Source organism: Fundulus heteroclitus, chromosome 14 (assembly GCF_011125445.2).
Source record: "Fundulus heteroclitus isolate FHET01 chromosome 14, MU-UCD_Fhet_4.1, whole genome shotgun sequence".
Classification (NCBI taxonomy): Eukaryota; Metazoa; Chordata; class Actinopteri; order Cyprinodontiformes; family Fundulidae; genus Fundulus; species Fundulus heteroclitus.
This window is the reverse complement of record NC_046374.1, coordinates 32,378,835-32,404,306: the sequence shown is the minus strand read 5'-3', so window position 1 is coordinate 32,404,306 and position 25,472 is coordinate 32,378,835. Positions and strand designations below refer to the sequence as shown.

The 25,472-nt window shown below is 38.5% G+C and overlaps 3 protein-coding genes across 8 annotated transcripts in view; 2 read left to right on the top strand and 1 right to left on the bottom strand.

Annotated features, from left to right (window-relative positions):
- LOC118565830 overlaps positions 1-3,452 on the bottom strand; it is a gene marked incomplete in the record, with an annotated part of 395,980 nt that extends 392,528 nt beyond the window's left edge. Inside the window, 1 exon segment of the mRNA XM_036146869.1 lies at positions 3,265-3,452.
- LOC118565833 overlaps positions 1-15,455 on the top strand; it is a 142,115-nt gene extending 126,660 nt beyond the window's left edge. For 2 of the 4 annotated variants that reach the window (XR_004932631.1, XM_036146881.1), the window contains 2 exons: positions 14,367-14,729; positions 15,009-15,455. Coding sequence is in view for 1 of the 4 variants with exons in the window: in XM_036146881.1 (XP_036002774.1) it covers positions 14,367-14,729; positions 15,009-15,079 (434 nt within the window). In the remaining 3 variants the exon portion in view is untranslated. Of the gene's footprint in view, positions 1-14,083; positions 14,120-14,366; positions 14,730-15,008 lie in introns of those variants that run through there. The other 2 variants (XR_004932632.1, XR_004932630.1) reach the window with 2 other exon arrangements.
- Positions 1-25,472, top strand: part of LOC110368156 (ICOS ligand) — a 502,595-nt gene that overhangs the window by 396,764 nt on the left and 80,359 nt on the right. The window lies entirely within an intron of this gene.

Here is a 25,472-nt window from a genome sequence, read left to right as displayed (position 1 = left end):
GGGTGCCACAGTCTGTGTTGTTTTTACCCAGAGAAGAGGGGGGCCAGGGCCTTGTCCACTTAGCCGGGAGAACAGTGGCTTTTAGATTACGTTTTGTTCAGAAATACCTGGCAGGGCCCTCTGACTTAGTGTGGAGGGACGTGGCCAGCTGCATTTTTAGAGGTGTAAATAACCTGGGGCTGGATGCGGCTCTGTTTTCAACAGATTTAAATCTTTTAAAGTTAAGGGGATTGCCGAGGTTTTATCAGGGTGTTTTTAAATCATGTACCCTGTTCAATTTAAAGCCATCCCAAACGACTAACTCTCTGCACTGGCTTTTACAGGAGCCTTTAATCTGTGGGTCCAGGCTGGACGTGTGTGATGGAGCTGGACCAGGACTGTCGGAGGCGCTGCGCCGGTCAAAGATAACAACCGTGAGACAGCTGGTGGAGACTGCAGGACCGTCCCTCTCCAACGTCGAGGCCATGGGTTCTGTGATGGGGGTACGGTCTGCCAGGCTGGTGCGGCGCTTCCTGGACCTCCTGAGGGGAAAGATGTCGGCCAAGGAGAGGAGCCTCCTCCGTGACTACTGTGAGGGACAGAGCCAGCCAGACCCGATGGACTCCTTTCCTGGCCTGATCCTGGATCCTGGGTTCCCGGAGAGAAGTGGACCTCTGCTCTCCAGCCTGGACCCACAGAAGATGGTTTTATCCACTATGGACCAGAAAACTGTTTATAGAGTTTGCTCCAAAGTAATAAATCGAAGACATTTCGAGAACCGCGCAGTCTGTGTATGGACTGATAGACTTGCTGGTAGAGCACCCCAGTGGAGGACTTTATATAAGCCTCCAATTAAAAAGAGAACTGGTGATCTCCAATGGAGGATTTTACACGGTGCCATCGCCACAAACTCTTTTTTATCCGTTATTAATCGGGCTGTTTTAAATGAGTGTCCTTTCTGCAGTCTGTCTGAGAACGTTTTTCATGTTTTTATGGACTGTAACAGACTAAAGACCATTTTTAGCCTTTTAACAAATGTTTTTAGTCTTTTTGGCACTGTTTTTACTACTTCTTTATTTATTGGAGGAGTGTGCCAAAATAAAAGTAATAAGGCAAAGGCCAGACTTTTAAACTTTTTAATCAGTGAGGCGAAGATGGCTATTTATTTGTCCCGTAGAGACAGACTGCAGGGAGGACCTCACCTTGATGCTGTGGCTCTGTGGAAGTGCAACGTTAAAGCCAGAATTAGGCTGGAGTTTCACTTCCACAGAGCCACGCAGAACATGGAGGATTTTATGCAGTTGTGGGGTTTTAAAAAGATTTTATGTGAAGTGTCTGAAAGAAAAGAACTTCAATTTAACAAGCTTCTTATTTAAGAATTTTATGTAAATGACACTTGGTTTTAACTCAATTGTTTAATTGTCTGGCGTTTTGTAATTAAAGTTTTGTTAAAAGTCAAAAAAAAAGTCTTCTTCTTCTTTCGGTTTTTATGGCGGTTGGCAACTAACTTTAATGGTGCATTACCGCCACCAACTGGACTGGAGTGTGGTACTGGAGTCTAACCTTCCCTAATAGGTTGCAAACAAATAAAACAAACACACAAACAAACATAACGAAACAAACCAATCAAAACAAAACAAACAAAAAGATCATACTAAATTATTTTAATTAGTCCTGTATTCCTCAGGAAGCCAATTACATAGTTTACACTCATTTCCCCTGTGTTTTTTTGCAGAATTTCTTCTAAGTTTAGCCTCATCTGTTCTCCTTGTAATTGTAAGACTAGTCTGTCTTTCTTCCTGATATTTATTACAGTGTACAATAACATGCTCTATAGTCTCCAGACTACCACAGAATTCAGTTACCATCAGCATGCTTCTTCATTATTAACAAAGTTTTATTTAGACGTGTGTGTCCATACCTCATTCTAGAAAATACATCCTCCTCCTCCTTGCTTCTGTTTGTATTTCTGCTCTTTCCCACTTTATTCTGAATGTTATAGAACTGTCTTCCAGTCTGCCCACCGTCCCATAATGTTTGCCATTTACCCTTAACTATGTTTTTGACCATACTTTTAATTTCTTCTTTGCTGTAGTGCACTTCAACATCTATATTAGAATGTCTAGCTGCTTGCTTAGCACTTTTATCTGCTAACTCGTTTCCTATTACTCCTATATGGGCTGGTACAATACCAGAGTTATATTAATTCCTGACTTTATTAGATTATTTGCAGCTTGCAGTATATCATACACAATGTCTTGCCTTGATTTTGACTGAAATGTTTTAATACTGATTAAAGCTGAGCTGGAATCTGAAGCAATTACTGCCTTCCTTGGCCTATTGTCCTCCACCCAAAGCAAAGCTAGCCACACAGCAATCAATTCCGCTGTGTAAACTGCTAAATCATCACTCATTCTTTTTCCAACTTTAATGTTTAATTTTGGAATGACATTAGCAACACCCATTCTTTTATCAGTTAGTTTAGATGCATCTGTATATATAGTTAAATCCTCACTATACCTCTCCATTAAAGTGGGACTTATTTTTATTTCATTAAACCCCATTTCATTTACTTTAACCTGAATGACCCAACCAAAACTTCTGACTTGAACATTTCCACGCTCTTGGCATTGCTTCAGTACCGACTGACTTATATGAGACAGTCCACTGATAGCAATCAGCAGTTTCTTCTCGTCAGTCTGTGGACTGGCTGAAAGTTGTAGATCGCGTCCAAGAGGAGTTGAAGGGGAGTTGAATGCGAGACATGGGTAAACTCCCCCTGCAACCCTGATTTGCATTTGTATAGCTCACAGCATTTTCATTTACATGTTAAAGCCTCCCCTAGAATTAGGAGGAGGGGGGGTCATGGGGGGACCACGCCAAGCAAGGCCCACGTCAATTTCTGACAATTCACGGCAGTTTTCGGTGTTGCCTGCAAATTACCGTGAACAGCCGTTAACCTGAACTTCCACGACAATCTACAGTGCCGCATAGTGACGAAAATCACACTTTTCATGCAGTGAATGATTTCATCCTACACCTTTTGTGAAGTCATTCCCAAGAGTCATAATAGACAAAAATCAATGCATCACACGTGTTAAGATCCAGCTGGCTGTGATTATACACCTGGCCAGTAGGTGGTGTCGTGTGCACATGAAGCATCAAGAAATGAACCCTTTCTCGAACCAATTGGCTCAAGTGGTTCAATGCCTCATGAGGCTTCATCTCACCATCACTACAACTAACAGATAAAACAGTAAAACACAGCAGACATAAACTACTCACCTTCTTCTCTGTTCCTTCAGTCCAGCTTCTCTCTGTGCTCCAGGAGGATAAGGTGGATTTCTACCGTCTCTCTGTAATGAGAGGAGTAACTCCTGCTGCTGCACACAGGCTACTGACACACTCTTTCTTGTTCAGCCTGACTGTGGAGAGCGTACCCAAGGTGCTGGTGCCGAGCACTGAGCTATATCATACACAGCTCAGTGGTGCCGAGTGCGAGTCACTTGCAAGACGTTGTTCGCCTTCCCGGTCATAGCCAATCAGCATGCAGGCTCAGCCTGGCTCCGCCCACTCCCTCTCGTCTCACACACACACACACACGCACACACACACACACACACACACACACACACACACACACAGAGCAGTTCGGAACAGTGGCCCAATTGCTCCCCAGGCGCCGCACAGGGGCAGCCCACTGCTCCCCAAGTTGTTAAATGTTAACAATGCACACACATTTCCCTCAAATGCCTCAACGCCAGGAGGGAAAAGCCACATGTTTACCCCTCTACAGAATTTAACATTCACTTTGAACGGCTCTGAAGTCCAGTAATTCTTTTTAACCTTCCTATGGTGTTAGGGTCCCGACGACCCGTTTTGAGTTTTAACATGCATAAAAGCACTTCATACATTTGTTTTTTGAGTTGAAACTTTTTGACTTTGTCAGGGACTTCCATTTAAACCAAGTAAAATCTTTTTTTTTTTTTTTTTTACTAAATTATAAAGTGCTCTGGTGAAAAAAATGACTTTTGTGGTGTTCGGGTCATTTGTGACCCGGTTAAAATTTTCTATTATAAAACAATAAAAAATGCCCAAAATTAAATCATGTCAACCAACAGCCTCTTCCTCCAACCACTTGAGCTTCATTTAGGGGATTTTCTCTTTGCCTTTTTGCAAGAACAAACAAAGGGAGACATGTCCAGGCTTGTCAAGCCATTTGAGTGTAGAGGTGGTGACTTGCAGAGCACACATCTCCAATTCACAGGATGCAACAATGAGGAGAAGATATGCTGTTAAAACAAAGGCCCAGGGGGCCACAAAAAATATTAATACCAATCTTTTCATGGATAAGGAAGCCCAACCAGCTAAACAAGAGTTAAGAAAACATTGGATGATAAAAGATTGTTTTTAGGGTATTTTATGGCTGATTTAATACACGGGTCCAAAATGACCCGCTAACACTACAGATGGCAGCAGAAAGCTAACACCAGAGGAAGGTTAAAGCAGTCCCAGGAAGCATTCAGAGAGTTACTGGTAGCCGTGCAGCAAACACACAGCCTCATTCTGACTGAGAGTCACGAACTGCAGTAACATCCTGGATTCCTCAGCCGCTCTTTAAAAAATCCGACGAGGCCCTTCGCTGGCACGCCATTGGCCCAGACGGGTGGTGTGTTCTCGGTTCGACCAATGAGAAGCTCTCTCGCCTCCAGTCACCCTTCCCCCACAGCCTTCACAATAGATAGGGCTCGCCCGCTTCCTCCCAGCAGCTCGCTCCCCTATTCAACTGAGCAGCAGATAATGTGATTGAACATACCGGCCATTCCTCCAACCCCGTCCACAAACCCGCCCTGTGACGAAAGGGAAAAGGGGAGAAATGCGTCTCACTCAGCACACAGGCATCCTACATGACCCAGGTCCACCACACCTGGACTCAAGGAGTCACAATACGGCTTATTAGGACTTTATGTCCTATCGTGTAAAAACTGTCAGGGTCGGAGGTTTGCACACATGAGATTTGAATCTCCCATGCATAAACCGATCTTGGTCGTTCAGGAGGAAGCAGCTGCTTCTAAGGTGCCAAATGTCCAGGATCATTTCCTATGGGGATTCTCATTACCGATCAGAGCAGCCGCTAATGTGAGCAGCATTCTTAGTGTCATCAATCAATTAAAACATGTGATCTTGTGTTTTGCACACCTGAGGGAGAATAACGTGTGGGAAAGGGGAGGAGCGTCCCTCCTCTGACACTCGCTAAAAAGATGCCAAGCGGAGACCACTAAGACATTTACCGTCTACTGGACTCGCTCGTCCTTCTGCCTTTTCTGTTCCCAAGCCCATTTCCCTACCCTAAAAGTTACACCGCGAGGTGCTGACAGGAGACGGATGTTCTCTTCTATATTTAGAACCACTGACCCCCAACATCCCAACCCACTCCCTCACCGTGTTAAATATCCCCCCTCTAATATGGGCCAAAGGTTGCTGGAAAGGTTCCTTGGAGAAGTGAATTTCTCCATTGTGAGATCAATAAAGTTCAATTATTATTAATATTATTATTATTATTATTATGATTATTATTATTACATATTGGTATATTAACTATTTGCTACTTTTCACGCTTACAGCTCGTACAAAAGCTGCTTTTATTCAACACAATCATTCATAACTATGAATAATTCAATTTCAATTTTCAAATATTTTTATTCATTCTTTTTTTTAATTTAAATTACAGAAACAATATAGGTATAAACAAATAAAGAAAAAGGAAATAAGTTATCTGCTTTATCAATTAAATGAATGTGGATCCATATGGCTGACCAGGAAAAGGAAGACATTACAGGAGAGAGTCTGTGTTCAAAGGAGAATATTTTAATAACTACAGGTTACATCCTGTTTTCCTGCTGTGGTTCTAGATTAACAACATTACAACATCTACATTTTTACAAGTCCAAGAAAAATGGAAATAATTCCCTTATGTCATTGTGTGTTTAGCACTTTCCTTATTTATTTATTGTATTTTTGTTCTAATGCTGTATATTTATAATGTTCATTATTGTTGCTGTTATTGTTATTTTTAGCTGATGAGGCCGTTTCTGTTGTGGAACTGAAGCAGAATAAAGCCAGTCATAGGAGTGAGACGGAGAACCATTTAAATAAAAAAGGCCACCAACAGATGCAGGGCTGCTTGGTAGTTGGTGTTTATATTGAATTATATTAAACTTCTTGAGATTCAAGGACTACAGTTCAAACCAAGACTTTTTAACCTCTTATAGCTAATAGTCTGAAAAAGGCACATTGATTTCAGGTCTCACTTGTATTTCAGGACGTATAGTAGATTTTGTTCATTAAAATTTGCTTTTATTTTGTTATAATAAACTGCTTGTTTAGTAGTACATGTTTATAAGCTGAAGTAGTACTACTGTTGTTTTTTAATAATTAAATCTGCTGTAATTTTAGTGTCAGTAACTCTACTGTCTGATCAGATGTTTCATCTTCTGTTTTTATTGTTCTTTATGTGAAGATTTGCTCCTAAACTCTCATCAGCTGCTGAGTTTCTTCCTGTTGCTTCATTAAAAACTTCATCCAGCAGCTTCATCTGAGTGAGGATCTCACCTCCCTGAACATCCAGATGTTGATCCAGGTATTGGAGATTCCAGATCTCAATGCCACCACAACCTTTAGTATAACGTCTTTATTTCAGCACTATAAAACATCTTCAGTCCAGAATTTATTAACTTTTACTTTTCATGCATTAATCTTCGATGATTTCTGTGTTTTACAACATTTCTTAAATGTTAAAACGAGACGGAGAACGTTTTATCATTCTCTCCCTTTTATCTCGTCTTTCTTTCACCTTTTCTCTTTCTTTTTTTTCTGTTCTTGTTCTTCCTTTACTCTCCCATTGTAGTGTCCATATAATTTGAAATTCTCCGTGCAGGAATCACAATAAAGCTATTAACATGCACAAATCAAGCGGAGCATTATGGCGAAAGCTGTTCGCTCCAGTTGTGAAAGCAAAATCTGTCGAGCTCTATCTGGCATTGAGACATCAATTCCTATTGCCACATTGCTAGACAGGACACTGGTAAAAAAAATTAAAAATAAAAAAATAAAAATAAATAAAAAATAAATGTTAAAACGACATTTAGTCAAACTTTGTGAAGCAGGAACATCAGAAAACATGAGAGGAGGCAATAATGTGAGAAACCATCAGACTTTGTTAAATGTTTCATCAGATTAATCTTCTTTTTCTTACATTTGTCCCTAAAGGCCTTAGTGGGACACTAAACAGTCTTTCTTTTTCTCAAGTGTCTTCAGGTTTGTCTTGTCCTTTGTTGTGTCTACTTGAAGCAACTCTTTCAGTGTTTCAGTGAGAACAGAAACACTTTACTGATCATTAATTAAAATTAAAACCTGTGTTGCTCTGAATGATCAGAACAGTTCTGACTGGAAGAGACTAAATGTAGACATTTATAGAGTGATGGTCTAAAGCTGCTGTGGTCTGGATCAAATCAATTCACTTTATCTATAGAACATCAGTTACCAACATGTCATCTGAAGGGACTTTACTAAAAAAAGAAAAGATAAATAAAAGTGATTAAACTGTAGAGCCCACAGAACTGTTTTACCTTCAGGGAAGCTGAACGGAGCAAAGAAAAGTCTGCAGAAACTGGACGGATTGAACTCTGAGCTTAAATCTTCTGATGGCTCCAGTTTCCACTGAGAGGCTTTTATTCAGCAGTTTAGGGCTGAAGGAAGGTCCAAATGGCTCCAGAGGAGGTTCTGGAGATGGAAATGAACTCTATGAAGTGATGGTGGCAGTCTGCTGCTCTAACATCTAGTCTTTCTAGATCTAAGCTGCAGCCTCCAGAAGCAGACACTGACTGATGGTGACTCCTGATGAATCTGCTCAGCTTTTTCACTCAATCTTGGACATTTCCCACGTTCTGTAATCAAAACTGAGGAACCATCAAACTGCAGCAGGAGCATCTGACCACAGATCTACCCAGCATGACCTCCTCTTCTTCTGCTCCTCCTGCTGGTGCCACTTTATTGTGTATTGTGTACTTTGTGTATTTTTGTAAAGAACTTTGTGACCCTCTGTAGTCTGTGAAAGGCTCTATATAAATAAACATTAACTTATGGAGATAAATAATCTGGTTATAAGCAGAACGAGTACACTAGTCCTGTTTCTATTGCTGATCAACAATGACTGATAGATCTCTTTTCTACAGGAATCATACTCGGCTGTCTCTACAGTGCAGGAAACTCTCTCAGCTCTCAGAGAAAAGGTTTTAACTCATACGGCTTTCAGTTATGCCCTCCTGTCCTCAGAGCGCTGGAGCGTGTCTCTGCATTGTTTGGTTCTCAGAGATCTGTGAGTCACACAGTTTCATCTCTGGCATAATAAGTTAGGGTAGGGTTGTTCATTATTGTTGCTGTTATTGTCATTTTTACCTGATGAGCAGTGGCGTCTCTGATATGATAAGTTCAGTGAGACACAAAAACTCAACACCTATTAGCAGCAACTCATATTTTGTAACACATACAACCTGACTTTGATCAGTTTTAAATTAAACAGATAAATTAGCATAAACCACCACACCAGAAATGCCATTTTTATACATCAAACTATGAATAAAGGATCACTCATATTGTTCCTTTATTGAACAGAAAAGATTCACATCAATCCTCCAATGATCCAGCAAGAACAACCATCACTAGATTGTTTGCTTTTAGTTTATATTTAATTATATAACCAGGTGAGCTCTAATGAGATTTCACTTAGTAGTGTCCAAACACCGGATGAACGGTGCTTAATCTAGTTAACAAGAAGGTTAGTGGCCTAATATTGGAGACAGTAGCAAGGAGAGGCTCACTGAGTTCAATACAGCTCTGAGTTACACTCCTCCTTTTGCCTTACTGATTTTCCCTCAGCCCCTCAGAACTCCCGTTCTTTCAAGTCTCCCCCAACCTAAAGTGTGTCTCACAAACGAATTAAGAAAATTTGATGGATATGGATCAAATGAAGAGTACATTTGTTATTGCATTTCTGCTTGACTTTGACTCACCTTGAGTCAATGGAGGGGGGGGGGCGCAAAACTCAATCTCGCCAAGGGCAACCAAAGGGCTAGAACCGGCCCTGTTTGTACTAGAAGGGGCTCATTGCCTCACTGCTCAGGCATCAGTGTTGCTGGCAGCTCTGTGAACATCGTGGGGTTGGAAACCAAGATGTGTTCAATGTAGTTGACAAAAATGTTATTGACATTTGAAAAAGTTGATAAATTTGTCAATGCTCATTTAAAAAAAATAAAAAGTTGCTAGAGAAGTCTACATCTATTTCCAGTAAAAAAAATCTGCTAAAGCCACTAAATTGGTAACAGTGTGTAGCAGCCAGTCTAGAGGTTTGTGGCTTTGAGAATCCAATTTTCCAATGTTCATGAATGGCTCACAGAGAACTCACGTGGTCCAGGAGGTCACATGGTTCTTCACCGTAGACTGTTTACCAGATGGACCCTCATCAGATCAGGTCAGTCTGTTCTATTTTAATGTTGATCAGTTTTTAATCTGACATTTTCTGCTGTTGTTAAGAGATTGACAACACACTTTAATAACCTGTTGGAATCTGAATGTATGTGTTTACAACAGATTTAATGTTTTCCTTAAAAAAAAAAAAAAACATGCACAGAGTGTCTGTGTTCTAGAAAAACAGTTTCAGAACCAGAGACAATAGGCCCGTTTACACTACACTTTTTTAACCGAGCATATCAAGTACCTGGTCAGTATGAATGTGTAAGTATAGAAATATTTAACTTAGAAAGAATTGGTAATTCTAAACTATTATAATCCATGTAAAATGTTATAAAGTGAGATGTTTAATAAACTTTCAGGATCAATAACAAGAAAAGAAGTTTGGTGTGGGGATTTCATTGCACATAATAGAAACAACAAACAACCGCGTGTTAACGTTTTTTTTTTTTTTGTTTTTTTTTTGTTTGTTTTTTAATGTTAGCGAGGCGGTACCGTGAGTTTAGCGAGGCGGCCGCCTCGCAAAGATAGCGCTGCGGGAAACCCGGACATAGAGGAACTATGTCATGTCTTGATTTAACATTAGTATCCTGTACGATCATTAGTTCTTGTGAATGGTGTGTGAGGGGAGAGTCCACAATAGGTAGTGATCACTTTCCTGTTAGCACAATCATTAAAGATAAATTATTTAGACAAGATGAAATCAGAATAACAACATGGTGTTTTAATAAAGCTGAGTGGCAAATTTTTAAAACAGTTTGTGAGCAAACAAGTCATTTAGTCACATTAAAAGGAAATATAGATGAGTGCACTAAACAGGTAACGGAACATATACTGAATGCTGCAGAACTTAGTATTTCAAAAGCAACAATCAAAGGAAAGACAAAAATTGTGCCATGGTGGAATGAGGATTGTAGTAGAGTGATTAAAGAACGAAATAAAGCATTTAAAACTCTACAGAAAAATTTGACAGGAGAAAATCGTATTAAATATAAGAAGAAAAGCGCAGAGGCTCGTAAAATAATTAGAGGCTAAAAAGGAAACTTGGAGAAATTATTACTCTTCAATTGGAGCAGAAATTAAACTACAAAATGTTTGGTCAATGTTTAAGAAGATGGGTGGGAAAAGAAGTCAAGTTAGAATTCCAGCACTGGTTAGCGGTCAAGAAGTAGTGGTGATAAATAAAGATAAGGCAGATGTTTTGGGTGAGGCATTTGCAGCAGTGCATAGTGGGGAGCATTTAGGAAATATACATAGAAATCAAAAAGAACAAAATCTAAAAGAATTTAATGATATTTATAAAAAGAAAAATAGATCGGTTTCAGCATTAGATGAAGAAATAAGTATGAATGAAATTAAAACAGTTATAAAAGATACTGGATACTCTGCTCCAGGAGATGATAATCTATGTTATGCAATGTTTAGAAGGTTACCGGAAGCAACATTAAAATTGATATTCCAACTTTTTAATAAAATTTGGAGAGAAGGTAATGTTCCAAATAAATGGACAACTGCAACAATCCTCCCATTTAATAAACCAGGAAAAGATTATTCAGACCCAAATAATTACAGACCAATAGCATTGACTTCTCACTTATGTAAATGGATGGAGAAAATATTAGTAAAAAGATTGGGGTATATGTTAGAGCAGAGGCAGATATTAAGTAGTTATCAATGTGGATTCAGAACAGGAAGGTCTACAATGGATGCATTAGTGAGAATTACTAATGATATAGAAAAAGGACTAAAAATGAAAGAATTGATAATAGCAGTATTCTTTGACATAGAAAAAGCATAGGACTCAATGTGGAGGGAAGGTTTATTGATTAAGTTGGAAAATATGGGAATAGGTGGAAGAATGTATAACTGGATAGCAAGTTTCTTTACAGATAGGAAAATTAGAGTCAAAGTTGGGGACGAATGTTCAAAAGATTTTAAAGTAGAAAATGGCACTCCTCAAGGGAGTGTAATTAGTCCTGTACTTTTTAATATTATGATTAATGATATATTCTTAAATCTGGATGAATGCATTAAATCAGCACTTTATGCCAATGATGGAGCCATATGGATGAGGGGAAGGAATGTATCGCATGTAGTTAAAAATATAAAAAGGGCTGTTATTAAAATAGAAAAATGGTCATATGAATGGGGATTTAAATTGTCAGTAAGTAAATCCTGTTATATAATTTTTAGTAATAAAAGAAATATTGATATAGGAGAAATAAAATTACATGATCAACCTATGAAAAGAGTAGCTGAATTCAAATATTTAGGATTATGGTTAGATAATTCATATACATGGAAATGCATATTAATAAGTTAGAAACAAAATGCAAGAAAGTAATAAATCTTATGAAAGCCGTGGCTGGGAATGATTGGGGGGCTGATAAGCAGTCACTATTAAATATATATAGAGCACTTATGAGATCAGCAATAGATTATGGATGTATGATATATGGAGCAGCAGCAAAATCACCATTACAAATAGTAGATAAATTACAATATAGGGCATTATGAATAGCTACTGGAGTAACTTAGACTACCCCTATTAAAGCTTTTTTAGTAGAGGCTGGAGAAACTTTAGAAATCAGACGGGTTAAAATATCACTTTCATACTGGATCAGAATTAAAAGCAGTAGTGAAAAAACCCCAGCAACAAGCATAATAGAGAATTGTTGGGAGTATTCCAAATTTACAAGAAAGGGCTTTGGCTGGAATGTGAATGAATGGGCAAAAATGTACGAGCTGGAGGATAAGACATTTTCAAAAAATAACCCAATTAATGCTGTGCCACCATGGTTGTTTCCAGAAACAAAAGTTGACCTTAAAATACATGAAATGAAAAGAGAATGGAAACATAATGAAGTCGGGGTTAAAACTAGCTTATACATTAGACAAGTGTATTATAGTTGTTTAAAAATATACACAGATGGTTCAAAAAATTCAAAGGGAAATGTGGGAATAGGGGTATTCATTCCAGAGTTCAATATATGCATCTGTGAAAGATTAACAGACCTTTTATCTATATACACAGCAGAAATGGTTGCAATTATTTTTAGTTTACAGTGGGTGCAGGAGGTTAGACCGGACAGGGTGGTAATTTGCACAGATTCAAAAGCTGCAATAGAAAGTATACACTCAGGAGGAAATAATAGGAAAGACCTTGTATTAGAAATTTATCAGAGTTTATTTAGGTTATATAGATGTGGAATAGATGCTCAGTTCTGTTGGGTACCGGCACATGAAGGGGTGAAAGGAAATGAAACAGCAGACAAGCTAGCTAAAAAGGCTTTAGGAAAGCAGAATATTGATCAGATTACATTTTGGAAAGGGGAAGGTAAATCAATAATTAAAAAGAAAGAAACAGAAATATGGCAAAAAATATGGGATGAAGATGAGAAAGGAAGAAGATTGTATAGGGTTCAAAAATCTGTAATAATTAAAAATTATGGAGAAAGAAGCAGAAGGGAAGAGATAATTTTTACTAGATTAAGAACTGGACACACCTACTTGAATGAGTTTTTGTATTTACTAGGGAAGAGAAATAATGATATATGTGAGGGTTGTGGAGGAAAAGAAAACGTGGATCATGTTCTGATGAAATGCATTAAATATGCAACGGAAAGAGAGAGGATGAGGAAAGTAATTATGGAAAATGGGAGAGAATGGAGTATTAAAACAGTTTTAGAGACAGATGGAGATAGGGAGGAAAATATGGTAATTCATAAAGCATTGTTTTTATTTTTACATAACACAAAATTAAAAACTAGAATATAGTTAACCCCCCCCACATATTGGTTGGTGTTGTTTAGCCAACCAATAAGAATGTTGAGGGGTGGAGTTAAACAGCATCTTCCAGTCTAACATAATGATGGCTGAAATCCTTTCTGCTCAAAGAGCCAACTTTGGCTCAGTTCCCAAAGACCAGTTGGCTCTTTCAACTCCCAAACGGCTCATTTTTTTTTTACTTGTGACCTCTAATTTTAGCTTAACTTAATTGTTTTATGTGTTTTATTTTAGGTTAACTTAGAAATACTTCTGCTTTGTTATGAGTGAGTGATGCTGGAGCTGATGTGTTTTCAAATAGTCTACAAAACTCCCCATCCCAAATCACTGTTTAACAATTAAAATTTGGGTAACTTTAAAAATACACTAATATAAAAATTATTATATATTTTTCATAACAGTAACCATTTGTTTTCATCCGTGCTTTCCTACCTCCATCAGCCAGAAACAAACCTTCATGAGGACTTAGTAAAACCTGCTTTAACTGATGTGGTTCTGGTCCAGTAGAACCCAGCTGGGCTGCTGCTGATTTCTCCCCTTCATCAAGTCCTGACTCAGCAGTTTTGCTCTTTATGTCCAAGTTTCTGACTGAAACCTCAGAGTTCAGAGAGAAAGTGTTTTGGTGAGCAGCAGTGTCTGATAAAGAGGTTAATAATGAGGATTAGCTGCTGAATGACTAGATGAAGTCAGACTGTAGATGTTGCCGGTTGTGTGTTGCTGATGCTGAAGCTGATGTGTTGCTGACTCTCCTCCTCTGTCTCCTCTCACAGGGAGAAGATGATCTGCAGGATCCTGCTGCTCATCATCCTCAACTCATGTCTCTGTGGTCAGTTTCCATCTTCTCTTTGTTCAGTCTAAATCCATCAATAATCAGTGAAAAGTTTGTCAGTGAAGGGAACACTTCAATCCTCCAGCTGCATCTGATCAAGCAGTTTGACTTGAAGAGCATCAAGCAGAGCTCTGACAGCACAGAGAGCATCATGGGACAGAAAGCTCTAGAGATGTAGTTTAAAGACTCCCATGTTCCAGTTCTCAGTGTGTCTGCTCCTCTCTTTCCCTCTCTGTCTCCTCAGCAGCAACATTTGTAGTGAATGTGACACAGAGCTCCTATCAGGCAGAGGAGAACCACAACATCACTCTGGAGTGGACCTTCACCACCAGACCTGATCGACCCTGGGGAGATCTGTATATCCTCTGCAGCTTGTTAACTCCTAGGAAAGAATTTGACCTTTATGAGGTCCATGAAGGTGTTGAGGTGTCAGAGTCTCAGAATGAAAAGTTTTCAGGACGAGTCCAGAGTGACAAACACGTCCTGAAAGATGGACGAATCAGACTCCATGTGTCCAGACTGAGGACTGAAGACTCTGGACAGTATTACTGTGGTGTGGAGACTGATGATGGTCATGGTTCTGACATATGTCAACTCAACGTCTCTGGTGAGAAGAACTAATTATAATTTTCACTGATAGTTAAAATCCTGAGAACTGTGTTGATGAGCAAACGTCTCCATCTAATAGATGAATAAGATTTATAAACTGTATCCTGGTTTCGAATATGAATAATTAATTAGTAGTTAATTGTTTCAAACTTTATCAACTATTCCTTTTGTTATTCTGCTTTTTGTTATGAGAAACAGAATCCTCTCTAAATACCGTCTCTGTGTTTATTATTATTTTCTACTTCCATGAATAAAACTGACCCGTTTATCTCCACAGAAGCAAAGAATCGGCCTGAACCTCCAAACTCAGGAAGTCCAACAAGCAGACCTGAAAACCCGGCCTTTTAATTTTTTTTTGTACATTTCTTCACAGCACTTTGGCAACATGTGAAGTTTTTCTAGACCCTTATGGTGCTGTGATGCGTTCACTGACATCATGTAGTTTAACAGGAAGCATTGTTGTTCTGTCTTATCAAGGTTCTGCAGTTTTCCTCGTTTTTCTGTGAAAATATAAAAACAAATTTCTTCAAATCTTTTGAACAAACAAACAAAAACTTAAACACATGAAAACAGTCTATTATTCATGTTAAAATTTCACTTTATTTAAACACGCACAGTTCCTCAGTATTTTTCCTTGTTCCTCAGAGAGAAATAAAGTGAGACTAAAAATATTAAATTGTATATTTTATTGTAAAGTGTTAAATAAAGGGATACATTTCATGAATAACTGATCTGACTGATTTGACAGAAAAGATGAAAGGGAAACTTTTAGGGATGACAGAGCAGATAAAATCTAATATTTTTTTACGTTTCTTGGTTTATGGGCAGAATATTTGATTGAAATGTGGAAATTTTTATCTTTCAATGTTTACAGAGATTTACTTTAAAAATAAGTTCTTCCACCACAACCTGCAGCCTGACATCTTTATTGTTTGAACACTTCAAAACATCTTCAGTCCAGAATTTATGATTAACGTTTCCGTTCCCTGCATTAAGCTTTGATGATTTTAGTGTTTTCCACCATTTCTTAGATGTTAAAAAGACATTTAGTCAAACTTTGTGATGCAGCAACATCAGAAAACATGGGAGGAGGCAATAATGTGAGAAACCATCAGACTTTGTTAAATGTTTCATCTGATTGTCCAGATTTATAAGCTAAAACTTTGTGTGATCCAAACCTTGACAGATGTGCCTCCAGGTCAGTAAATGTTCATCAAGAAGCCAGAAGCACCAGAAGCTGCTAGATGTTTCATTCTCTGCTGCGTCTGTTGACTGAATCACTGATTTTAGCAGAATGACTCCAGGTTTTCCTCCACAGTTCAGCCTCTGCTCCCTTTGCTTCCTCCCTCCACTGTTTCCATCCAGACTACCTGGATCATTCAGGTTCTGGTTCTGGGAGGACTGCAGCATGTTGGACCTGCAGACTCTCTGCTGTCTGACAGCTTCTGATCTTCCTGTCTGTTCTTGTCCTGAGCCGAGGTCCAGCTCAGTTCCTGCTGCAGGACGTGTTCATGGACACCTCAGAACAGTTCTAGTAGAACTGAGCCCACTGCTACCATGGTAACAGCTGGTCCACCTGGAGGACCTGAGAGTCCAGGGTTAGGTGGACTGAGAGACACAAAACTGTCTCCTTGAGAAGTTCTGGTCCCCTTCAAGATGAAGTCCAGGAGAACTCTGCACCAAGATCTCCTCAGTGGAGATGTTTTAATGATCAGAGTTATTTAACCAGAGGAAAAGGTTCTGATCCACTGAGGTCTCACACTCCTCTCAGTAGATTGTGTAAAAATACTGAACTCATCCTGAAAACTGTCCATCTTCACACTTCATGAGTTTCACTAAATAAAACCTCAGATTTTCATGATGCCTTCAACCTGCTGCCACCTTGTGGCTGAAACATGTTCCTGCAGCTCAGTGAGAGAAACAAGCTGCAGGTTTCTGATCCTGTTTCCATCTCAGTGATCCTGGTGGAGTTTGGACCCTGAGAACTGCTTGATCTGCTGATATTGTGTCTCTGACTGTAACATGTGCAGCAGCTGCACTGATAAAACATGCAGGAGGTGTTTCAAAGCTAATTTTTCTGCTAACATATGTAACCAAACCATGGAGAGGAGAAATCCCAAAAGTTTATCTGCTAAAGTAAAAAAAAAACTCAGTCCAGATCAGGGTCAGCTACAACAGAGAAGAAATTATTGATTTCAGCTGTTTTACATTTTAATGAAGCTCAGAGTTGGTGCTGGCATGGTATGGGCTGATATTCTGGATGATCCAGCTTGACTTGTAAAGGCACCACATAGTGATGTTATAATTATAAGGATTTTTTTGCTAAAGCTGGTAGAAAAATACTGTGGATTAAAAATAAAAACACCAGAATTAATAATTTGACAATATTTAATAATCTAAACTGTATGAACCAACTAACCTTCGCAGAGCACTGTGATGATGTACAAGTACAACTATACGCTGATGACACTGTGTTGTACACATATGCTAAAACAAAGAAGTATTTAACAGCCAATTAGAAGCCCGATTCGAGCATCTCTAAACTGTTTTATGTATACATTTGATAATAAAGAGTAAATATGATTTTTAATCTACTGCTGACACCAGATACTAGTATTTCATATTGTGCAGTGACATTTCTTAAAAGTTAAACTCAAATTTCTCCTAAATGTTTCCTGCTTTTGTAGTCATGACAGCATAACTACACAGTTAGCAGCTGACAAACTTACTAAAGCTATGGATAGTGTGATGGAATGGTTTGACCAGTCTTGGCTACGTTTCAACACCAACTAGACAAAGAGAATGTTCTTTTCTAAAACAAAGGTAAATACTCCAATGTCAGACATTTTCACCAGGGGTGCAAAGGTTGATATAATATCTGAATTTAAATATCTCTGAGTCAGGTTAGACAGTTATCTTGATTTTAAAAAGTATATCAAGAACTTGACCAAAAAGATGAAGTATAACTTGTCATACTTTAGGCATATTAGACCCTGTCTTTGGTTTTGCTGTAGCTAAGATCGTTTAGCATGCTCTAATATTTTCCCACCTGACCTACTGTATCACCTGATGGGGACAAGCTGATGAACCCTCAATCAGACCTTTAGAGTCAATGTTCAAGCTAGCTTTAAAAGTCCTTGATAGAAAGCCATTTCAGCACCATCACTGCAGAATTTTGGGAAAAGATTGGTTTTTAGGCTTTTTTCAAACCTAAGTCTAATTTACAAGCTCTTAAATGGCCTGACTCCAGCCTGCTTACTGAACTTTGTTTGTTATCGCTTTGTTGGCTCAATAAGATCTACTCGAGTAGCTTCTCCTAACGACTGCATCTTACCCTTCGCTCCTCAACGTTTGGTCAGTCTGAGTTCTCAGTAAAGGCCACAACACACAGGGACAGTTTTCCTGATGATATCAAAACCTGAACTTCTAAAAGGAACTTTAAAATTAGCTAAAACAATACTAAAAATGTCTCAACATTGTAACCAATTAATTTCTCTGTCCATGGTACTGGCTTTGTTTATGTATGAATGATTCATTGAATGAACAGATAATGTAGGATTGTTTACAGGTAATGGGTGAGTGTCACATTGAACTGCTTCTGTGTGTTTGCTGTTTTTATCTGATGAATGGAGTTAATATGAATTGTGGCCTGGAATAGGGACAGCAGATGAAAATTAGCCTTTGGCTAACTCTGGTACAATGAATCAAATGTAACATTTATGTTTTAAACGTACATGGTCCCTTTTAAATAAACTTTAAAAAAAGAGCCTGAACAGATGAACGGGCTCCACAAAGCCCAGATATTTAACTAATCCAAAATTTCTGCTGTTTCTGGAGCAGCAGCTCCTCCTCTTCATCCTCTTCATCACTGCTGCTTGTTCACCATTCAATACAGAAATGAAGAGGTTCTGATGTGGTTCTGGAGGGAAAACATCAGAACAGAACAAATCAAAGGGAACTGATCCAATCAGCCAGATGTTCCTCATGTTCCGGGATCAGACCTTCAGCTGGAGATGCGCTCAGTTCCTAGATTCACCACCAGGTGGCGCTCCAATACCAGCTGTGATGGGAGAACTGGTCTGAGGTCAGATTTAGTGAGGATCTAGCAGCTGGATTCTCTCTGCTGAGAGATTGAACAAAGTCCTGCTGCTGTTGTTGGAGAAACTGGACCAGAAGAAGAACTCTGCTGCTTTAGAGGAATTACTAGAAATATGGGGAAATAAAAAAGAGGCTGGAAATTATTCAGGTAGATTCTGACCCATCAAGGTCCAAATCAGAATCTGCACCACATGTTGGTAAAGGAACGCATCGTGCAGCAAAAACTGAACTGTAACTCTGCTGAGGACCAGAACCGACCAGGAAATAAAAACCTGTCAGAGTCTCTGGACTGAGACCAGAACATTTCCACAAGATGAAGAACCAGGATTGATGCTAGAAAACTGGAGCCCAGCAGTCCTGTTTCATCTGCTGATCTCTGACCTTCATGTTCCTGCAGGTCTGAACTGAAACTAACCTGTTAAATGGATCAAAGCTACAATCAGAACTTCTGTTCTCCATCAGATTGGATCAATAATAAAATCTCTGGATAAAGTGGGAAGTTCTGGTCGTCATCCTGTTAACTTTCTGGATCTCCATTCACATAGAAGCAGCTAATAACTGACTGTGTGTTTCTCTCTTGTTTAGATTAAAGTCTGACAAAAGGATCTGATATTAAAATAGATTTTATTCTGGTTCTGACCCAGTTCAGGTCTGAACATCAGTTTCTTTATCACATCCAGGCACAGAAACAGTAGATCAGTTGATTTACAGCATGGACTTCTGAATAAACAGAGGAAAATATCACAATAATGTACAACAGCAATAAAGGCTTAATATTTATAATTTAGTTGTCTTGTTTTATCAAAGAGGGAAAAACTTGGATGTTTTCCAGCCTGATTAAAATGATTTGTACTAAAGTTTAGAGTCTGTGAGTCTGTCAACATCTGGATGTTCAGGGAGGTGAGATCCTCACTCAGATGAAGCTGCTGGATGAAGTTTTTAATGTTATGTTAATGTTATAAGAATTATTATTCTGAAGTCACTATGGCCTCACACCACTTGGACATAGGAGGCCTGGAGACCTGATGTCTGTGTATAAGTTCCACTGTTTGCTGAGTGCAAGGCTGAATGCTGCGTAGAATGATTATTGTCTATGATAGACTGTCTTTGTTATGTCTCAAACCAAGGCCACGGTGCAGTATTAGGGTAAGCCCGAAAAGCGAGGCAGGCCGAGACAGGGCAGACAGAGACTGCAGCGGAACCGTGGGGTGCGATTACTTTCCAACTATGTGACCTCTGCTCTGTTTCTCAATAAAGGTGCTGGAACGTCATTACCACCGTCTCGTCATTTAGTAAAGATGGGAACTCAGTTACTATTGTTTAGAATTCCACCCAAACCTCCCATAACAATTTGGCGTCACGAACAGGATCTCCGACCGACGAGCCGGGGAGTCCGAGGACAGGAGCTGCTTTGGCCGGCCCGGAGTGGTTATCCGGCCTCTGGTACCCCGAATGGATTTTCAAGGAACGTGGAGGAGCTCCTGGTCTCTGAGCTTCTCTGGGCGTCGGCGCGAAGATCTGAACCTTTCTTTCATGAGACGGTAAGGGGATTATTTTCCAGCTCTTTTAAAAACAAACGCAATTGCTCAAAAATGCTTGCAAGCTTTTAAAATTTAAACGCCATTTAAAGTATACCTCAAGAAATTTTAAAATTTAAAACTGTAAACCTAAAAGGTAGTAAAAGTAAAAGCCGGTAGAAATAATAAATTATATTTAATCCTTAGGGCATATAAAACAGGATATAGATTAGTGACTAAGGTTTTAACATTAAACTAAAATTCAAAATTTAATTAAAATACGTTTTCAGCTGAATTGGGACTCGCATGCTGGGAGAAGGAGGGGCAGAATGATTTTCACCTGGAGAACGGATGACCGGCTGAGCAGTTTGCAGCTGGTCAATTAAAGTCCTCTTGTCTTGGTTTTGTGCAAGAGGCTGTCCACTTCTGTTGTGGATGAAAGCGGCAGGGATGCTTAAGTCCTTGACTGTTGCGAAGACGTTCGCAGCTTTGATAAGTGGGGACCCCGACCATTATACCAAAAAGGCGACCATCAGATGTGAGGCCTTTCATTTTAGTTGGTCGATCGTGCTAAGGACGAGTACAAAATAATAATAAAAACACAAAAAAGGATAAAATAAATAAAAATAATAATAATAATAATAAAAAGTCTGGATAAAGAAGAGTCAGTGTAATGGGTCAAAGGCAGATTTCTCAGGGTCAAGCCTTGCCCCAGGGTGGGAGGTTCGAATTCATGCTAAAAAAGTAGGGGCCCAAAAGCATGACATGCATAAATTATTTGAAATGATTTGATTAAACATGGACATTTCTCACATAGGGGTTATTATCATTATTACTATTATTTTATTTTATTGCAGTACTGCTACTAAATAATAAAAATAAAATTAAGAGAAAAAAAAGAAAAGCGAAAATTGAATAAAATGAATAAAAACAGGAAACGGAAAGGGAACTAAAAGGGCGTTGCACCGGGGAAGCGTTTACAGGGGGACTGACAAGAGACACTTCCGTTATGGGTAAAAGTGTCCTGAACTGCTAATAACGACGTATAACTTTGAAAAATGGATAAGCGTCCAGGTGTCTGCGAGACACAGAGTTGTGTCCTTGCGGGACTGAAGCATAAAACCGCGTGTGGATGAAACATTCGTGGGTTGTAACCAGCGCACGCTCTCCCCTTTTTAAACTAAGCAGGAACTTAATGCGTTGAAAATACATCTTTCGGCGTTGCCATAGACGTTTTAAAAATTATGAAAAACATAGAACTATTTAAGATAGTGGAAAAGCAGGCCTGCACCTGTTTGTCTGTCTGAATGTCATCGTTTGTATGTAACTGTACGTATGTATGTATCGTATGTAACTAAACGTTCATCTGTGTGAATTAATTCGGGGTTAAAATTAATGTTCATGGTTTCAAGGTGTTCATTTGTTTTGGGAGAACTGCAGCTCCGTAATTCAAATGACATTTTAAACATGGACTATGTTAACAAAAAGGTAAAGGAAAAGAGATACTTCAATAATAATGTTTGTTTTTTTCACATTAAATATCCAGACTAAATTAAATTGATACACGGTGAGATTAACATGTCTTGAACAAAAATATTTCAGCTTTGTTAGAAAATTGGAACTGGTAATAAGCTTTACATAGAGCTTCTTGAGTTTACTGTATGGAAATAGATCCTATAACTTGTTTTTTTTTGCCCTAAAGTAATTTAAAATCACTGAGATCTCATTGCTTAAAATAATAACGATTCATCGCAAACCAGTCCAGTTGAAAGAAGTTTAGATATACATGATTTTTTTTATTTAAATAGATGAGAAAAACTGTGCTTTGAACAAACTGTATGGAACTAAATATGAATTGCTTTCCTAAGGGTTTTCTATTCATTTATTTTATTTCTTTTTACTTGGGATTTGAATGCAACTAATGAGAAATTTTGAAAAGTGTCAAAATGTCAGAAGGCCACATTACACGCGTCAACAGTTACAAAATCATCTGATGTTATTAGTTATGCTGAGCTGAGGCGAACCTCAGAGGGACAGTTTAACCTGAAACAGGACAAAAGATATGATAAACAACTCTGACCATGATGTAAACATCTGAATGTTATGGCAAGGCTGGGTCTGTGTGTTCAGGCCTGGGGGCACGAAAACTATGTCAGAGGGAAAAAATAAAATAAAGCCAGCTTCTGAAGGGTTAAATTCTAATTCTAATCTTGGTTTGTTTTGGGTAGCCTTCTCAATGTGCTGAATTATGGGGAAAACTTTTATCATTTATAGAGAAACACTGGAAGTTCAAAAAACTAAAAGGGAACAATCATTGCTTTCAAGTTTCACCCTTGACCAATTAAGATTGTGTCATGATTTGGGTTTGGTTATAGTTTTTGTTTGTATTGGATCAATTACTTCACTCTCCTGCCTTAAGTTCAGTTTCTATTTTTGGTTCCGTCTTAGTGTTTGATTTTGTTTTAGGTTATAAGTTTATCCGGCCTGCTCAGACCATTTCTGTCACCAGTCTAAGTTCAGTTCACCTGCCAGCATTCTTTTGTCTTCCTGTCACTCCCCTTCACCAGTCACCATCCAATCGGCTTCAGTGTACTCCCAAGAACTTCCCTGTTCCCGATTAGCTCCACCCATGTCAGTAATTAGTTTCACTCCATTCACCTGATCACTCCCTTACTTATACCTGCCTCTGCCCCCTGCAATCGGCCACATCATTGTTTGTTTTTTCTGTGCCCAAATGGTGAGTCTAGTCCAGCTTTCTTTGCCTGTTTATCTGACCCTGTTTGTCTCTGGATTTCTAAGTTAGCCTGTCCCCTGTTTTTGTTAATAGTTTTGTCAGTGACTGCTTTTTGTTATTTTTGGGTTATTGGATGCAGTCTTCCCGTTTTTGTCTTGATCCCCGTTTTGGCTTTGCTTTTTGTAAATAAATGTTCTTTCACCTAACCTCTGCTTGTCTGGTTGAATACTGGGTCCCCCTGTCTCCGATTCGAGACAGATTGAAAAAGTATATATAAATAATGTGTATGTATGTACAAATGTATATGCATGTATATACGCGTAGGTACATATGTAGGCGTATAGATATGTGTATATATCTAAGTATATGTATGTATGTATGTATGTATGTATGTATGTATGTATGTATGTATGCATGTATGTATGTATGTAGCCTTCTGACATTTACATTCCTATTTCCTTTTTTGTATTTTTTTTTGGTATTCTTTTGATCCATTGTAGATATGAAGATTCACTGTGTATAACTGAATGCACCTTTCCTACTCTGCACCTTCTTGTATGAGCCGATGTGACGAGTGGATTTCTCCATTGTGAGATCAATAAAGACTATCTTATCTTATCTTAAAAGTATTACTAACAGCAAATACACATGGTCAAAGGACCAGAAAGAAATCAAAAGTTGTAATAAGTTAATAATGTATGACATATTGGAAAAGACATAATTGTGCTCCTTGGAAGACAATTTTGTTTTAGTTTTTTGGTTATTTTTTTGTTTTCTTTCTTTTGGAGGCGTTTTGAACAGAGTTTCAAAGGAAAGGTGAAGAATAGATACCTTCCCAGGATCAGCAAGAAAAAGCAGAACAACATCACGTTAAAGGGACACTAAGGGGACCAGGGTTTTAACTGCATGCTATTAACACTCTTGTTTTTCTCTGAATTATTGCTTTCAGATTAAAGGAGATGCCACCTTTCTGCCAACAGAAGACTCTGAGAAGACAGTGCTAGCAGTGCGGTAAGGAGTTATAATCAGATTTGGACACTAAATTATACTTAGTTTTAACCATTTGTGCCAGGAGATCTTCCAGCGGGAAAGGTGGTGTCTTAAAAATGTTTGTTGTTTTCTGCTATTAACAGTTCTATCTTTCTGCTTCTTTTTCTTTGCAAAGAAACCTGGTCAATATGATAGGGATGTGCTAACATAGAGATTTAGTCTCATTTTAGACATTCTCAGATGCGAGAGAATGCAGAAACAGTGCCGCAGTGCCATGGGGGCTGATCCTTGGGACAAGGACTAAAGGTGATGTCATTGACTTCAGCTTGATCCAGTTTTGAGTTTTGTTTTGTCAGAGACAAAGTTTTATTTTTTGTTTTTTATCCTTTTATTTCTTTTATGGTTGTCATTTTAGAGGGAACACTGTAGTTAAAATGTTTGTGACTGCTTTGCTGTAATTTCTTTTCAACCTATGGAGCGTTTTCTTTGGCAAAAAATGCTGACAGAATTCATTCTGTTTGCAGGTGTGAGGACTGGAGGATGGGCTTGAAGGGAAGGAGAATGTTTGGCTGCTGATCTCAGACATTGGACTGAAAATGGACAATGAAGGACTATGACTGAAGCATCGGACAACCTTCGACAAAAAAACACAGATGAGTTCTGCAGACACGACTTTATGCATTTCACTTCAGATTTTGTTGTACACAATTAAAACAAAACACACATTACGAAACATTAGGATTATGTAAAGGTGGAAAAACCTTTAAAGAAGCAACTTGATGGAATCAAAGAGCAATTAATAAATTAGGTGGGTATTATATCAACAATTAAATAAAAAAAATTAATTAATTAGTTTTCACTATATAAGTAGAGGAATGTGAACTTTTAAATAGCATTTCATTTAATGAACATCTTAGAGTAAGCTGATTTCTGCTACTCTGGCAGGCTTCAATAAAACGCAAAGAAAGATTACTGGCTAAAATGGATAAGGTTGCAATAAAATTAGCATAATGACACATACTACTAACTAACATGGGTAAATTTAGGATTAAAGCATCAGTGTAAAATGGGTACAATATTTATGGAGATTTAATATCTTTCAACTAGAACACAAATAACTCAAAAGTCTTTTTAACCAGTTAAACATCCTAAGGGAAAAACACATAACACTGAGTTTTAGCTAACTGTTAACCTTAGGGCTTTTAGATCAGGATAATTTAATGGGTATCGTCTTACATACAGAAAATAAGTAAGATTACTTCAATTAGATTAAATTATGGGGACATTTTGGATCTGGTCAGGATTGCTGAGAGGCTGTGATGATAAAAGGGTAACAGCTTGAAGATGTATCAGTGAATGAGGGTTTTCTCTGAGGAACATCAAAGCAGCAAAGATACCCCAC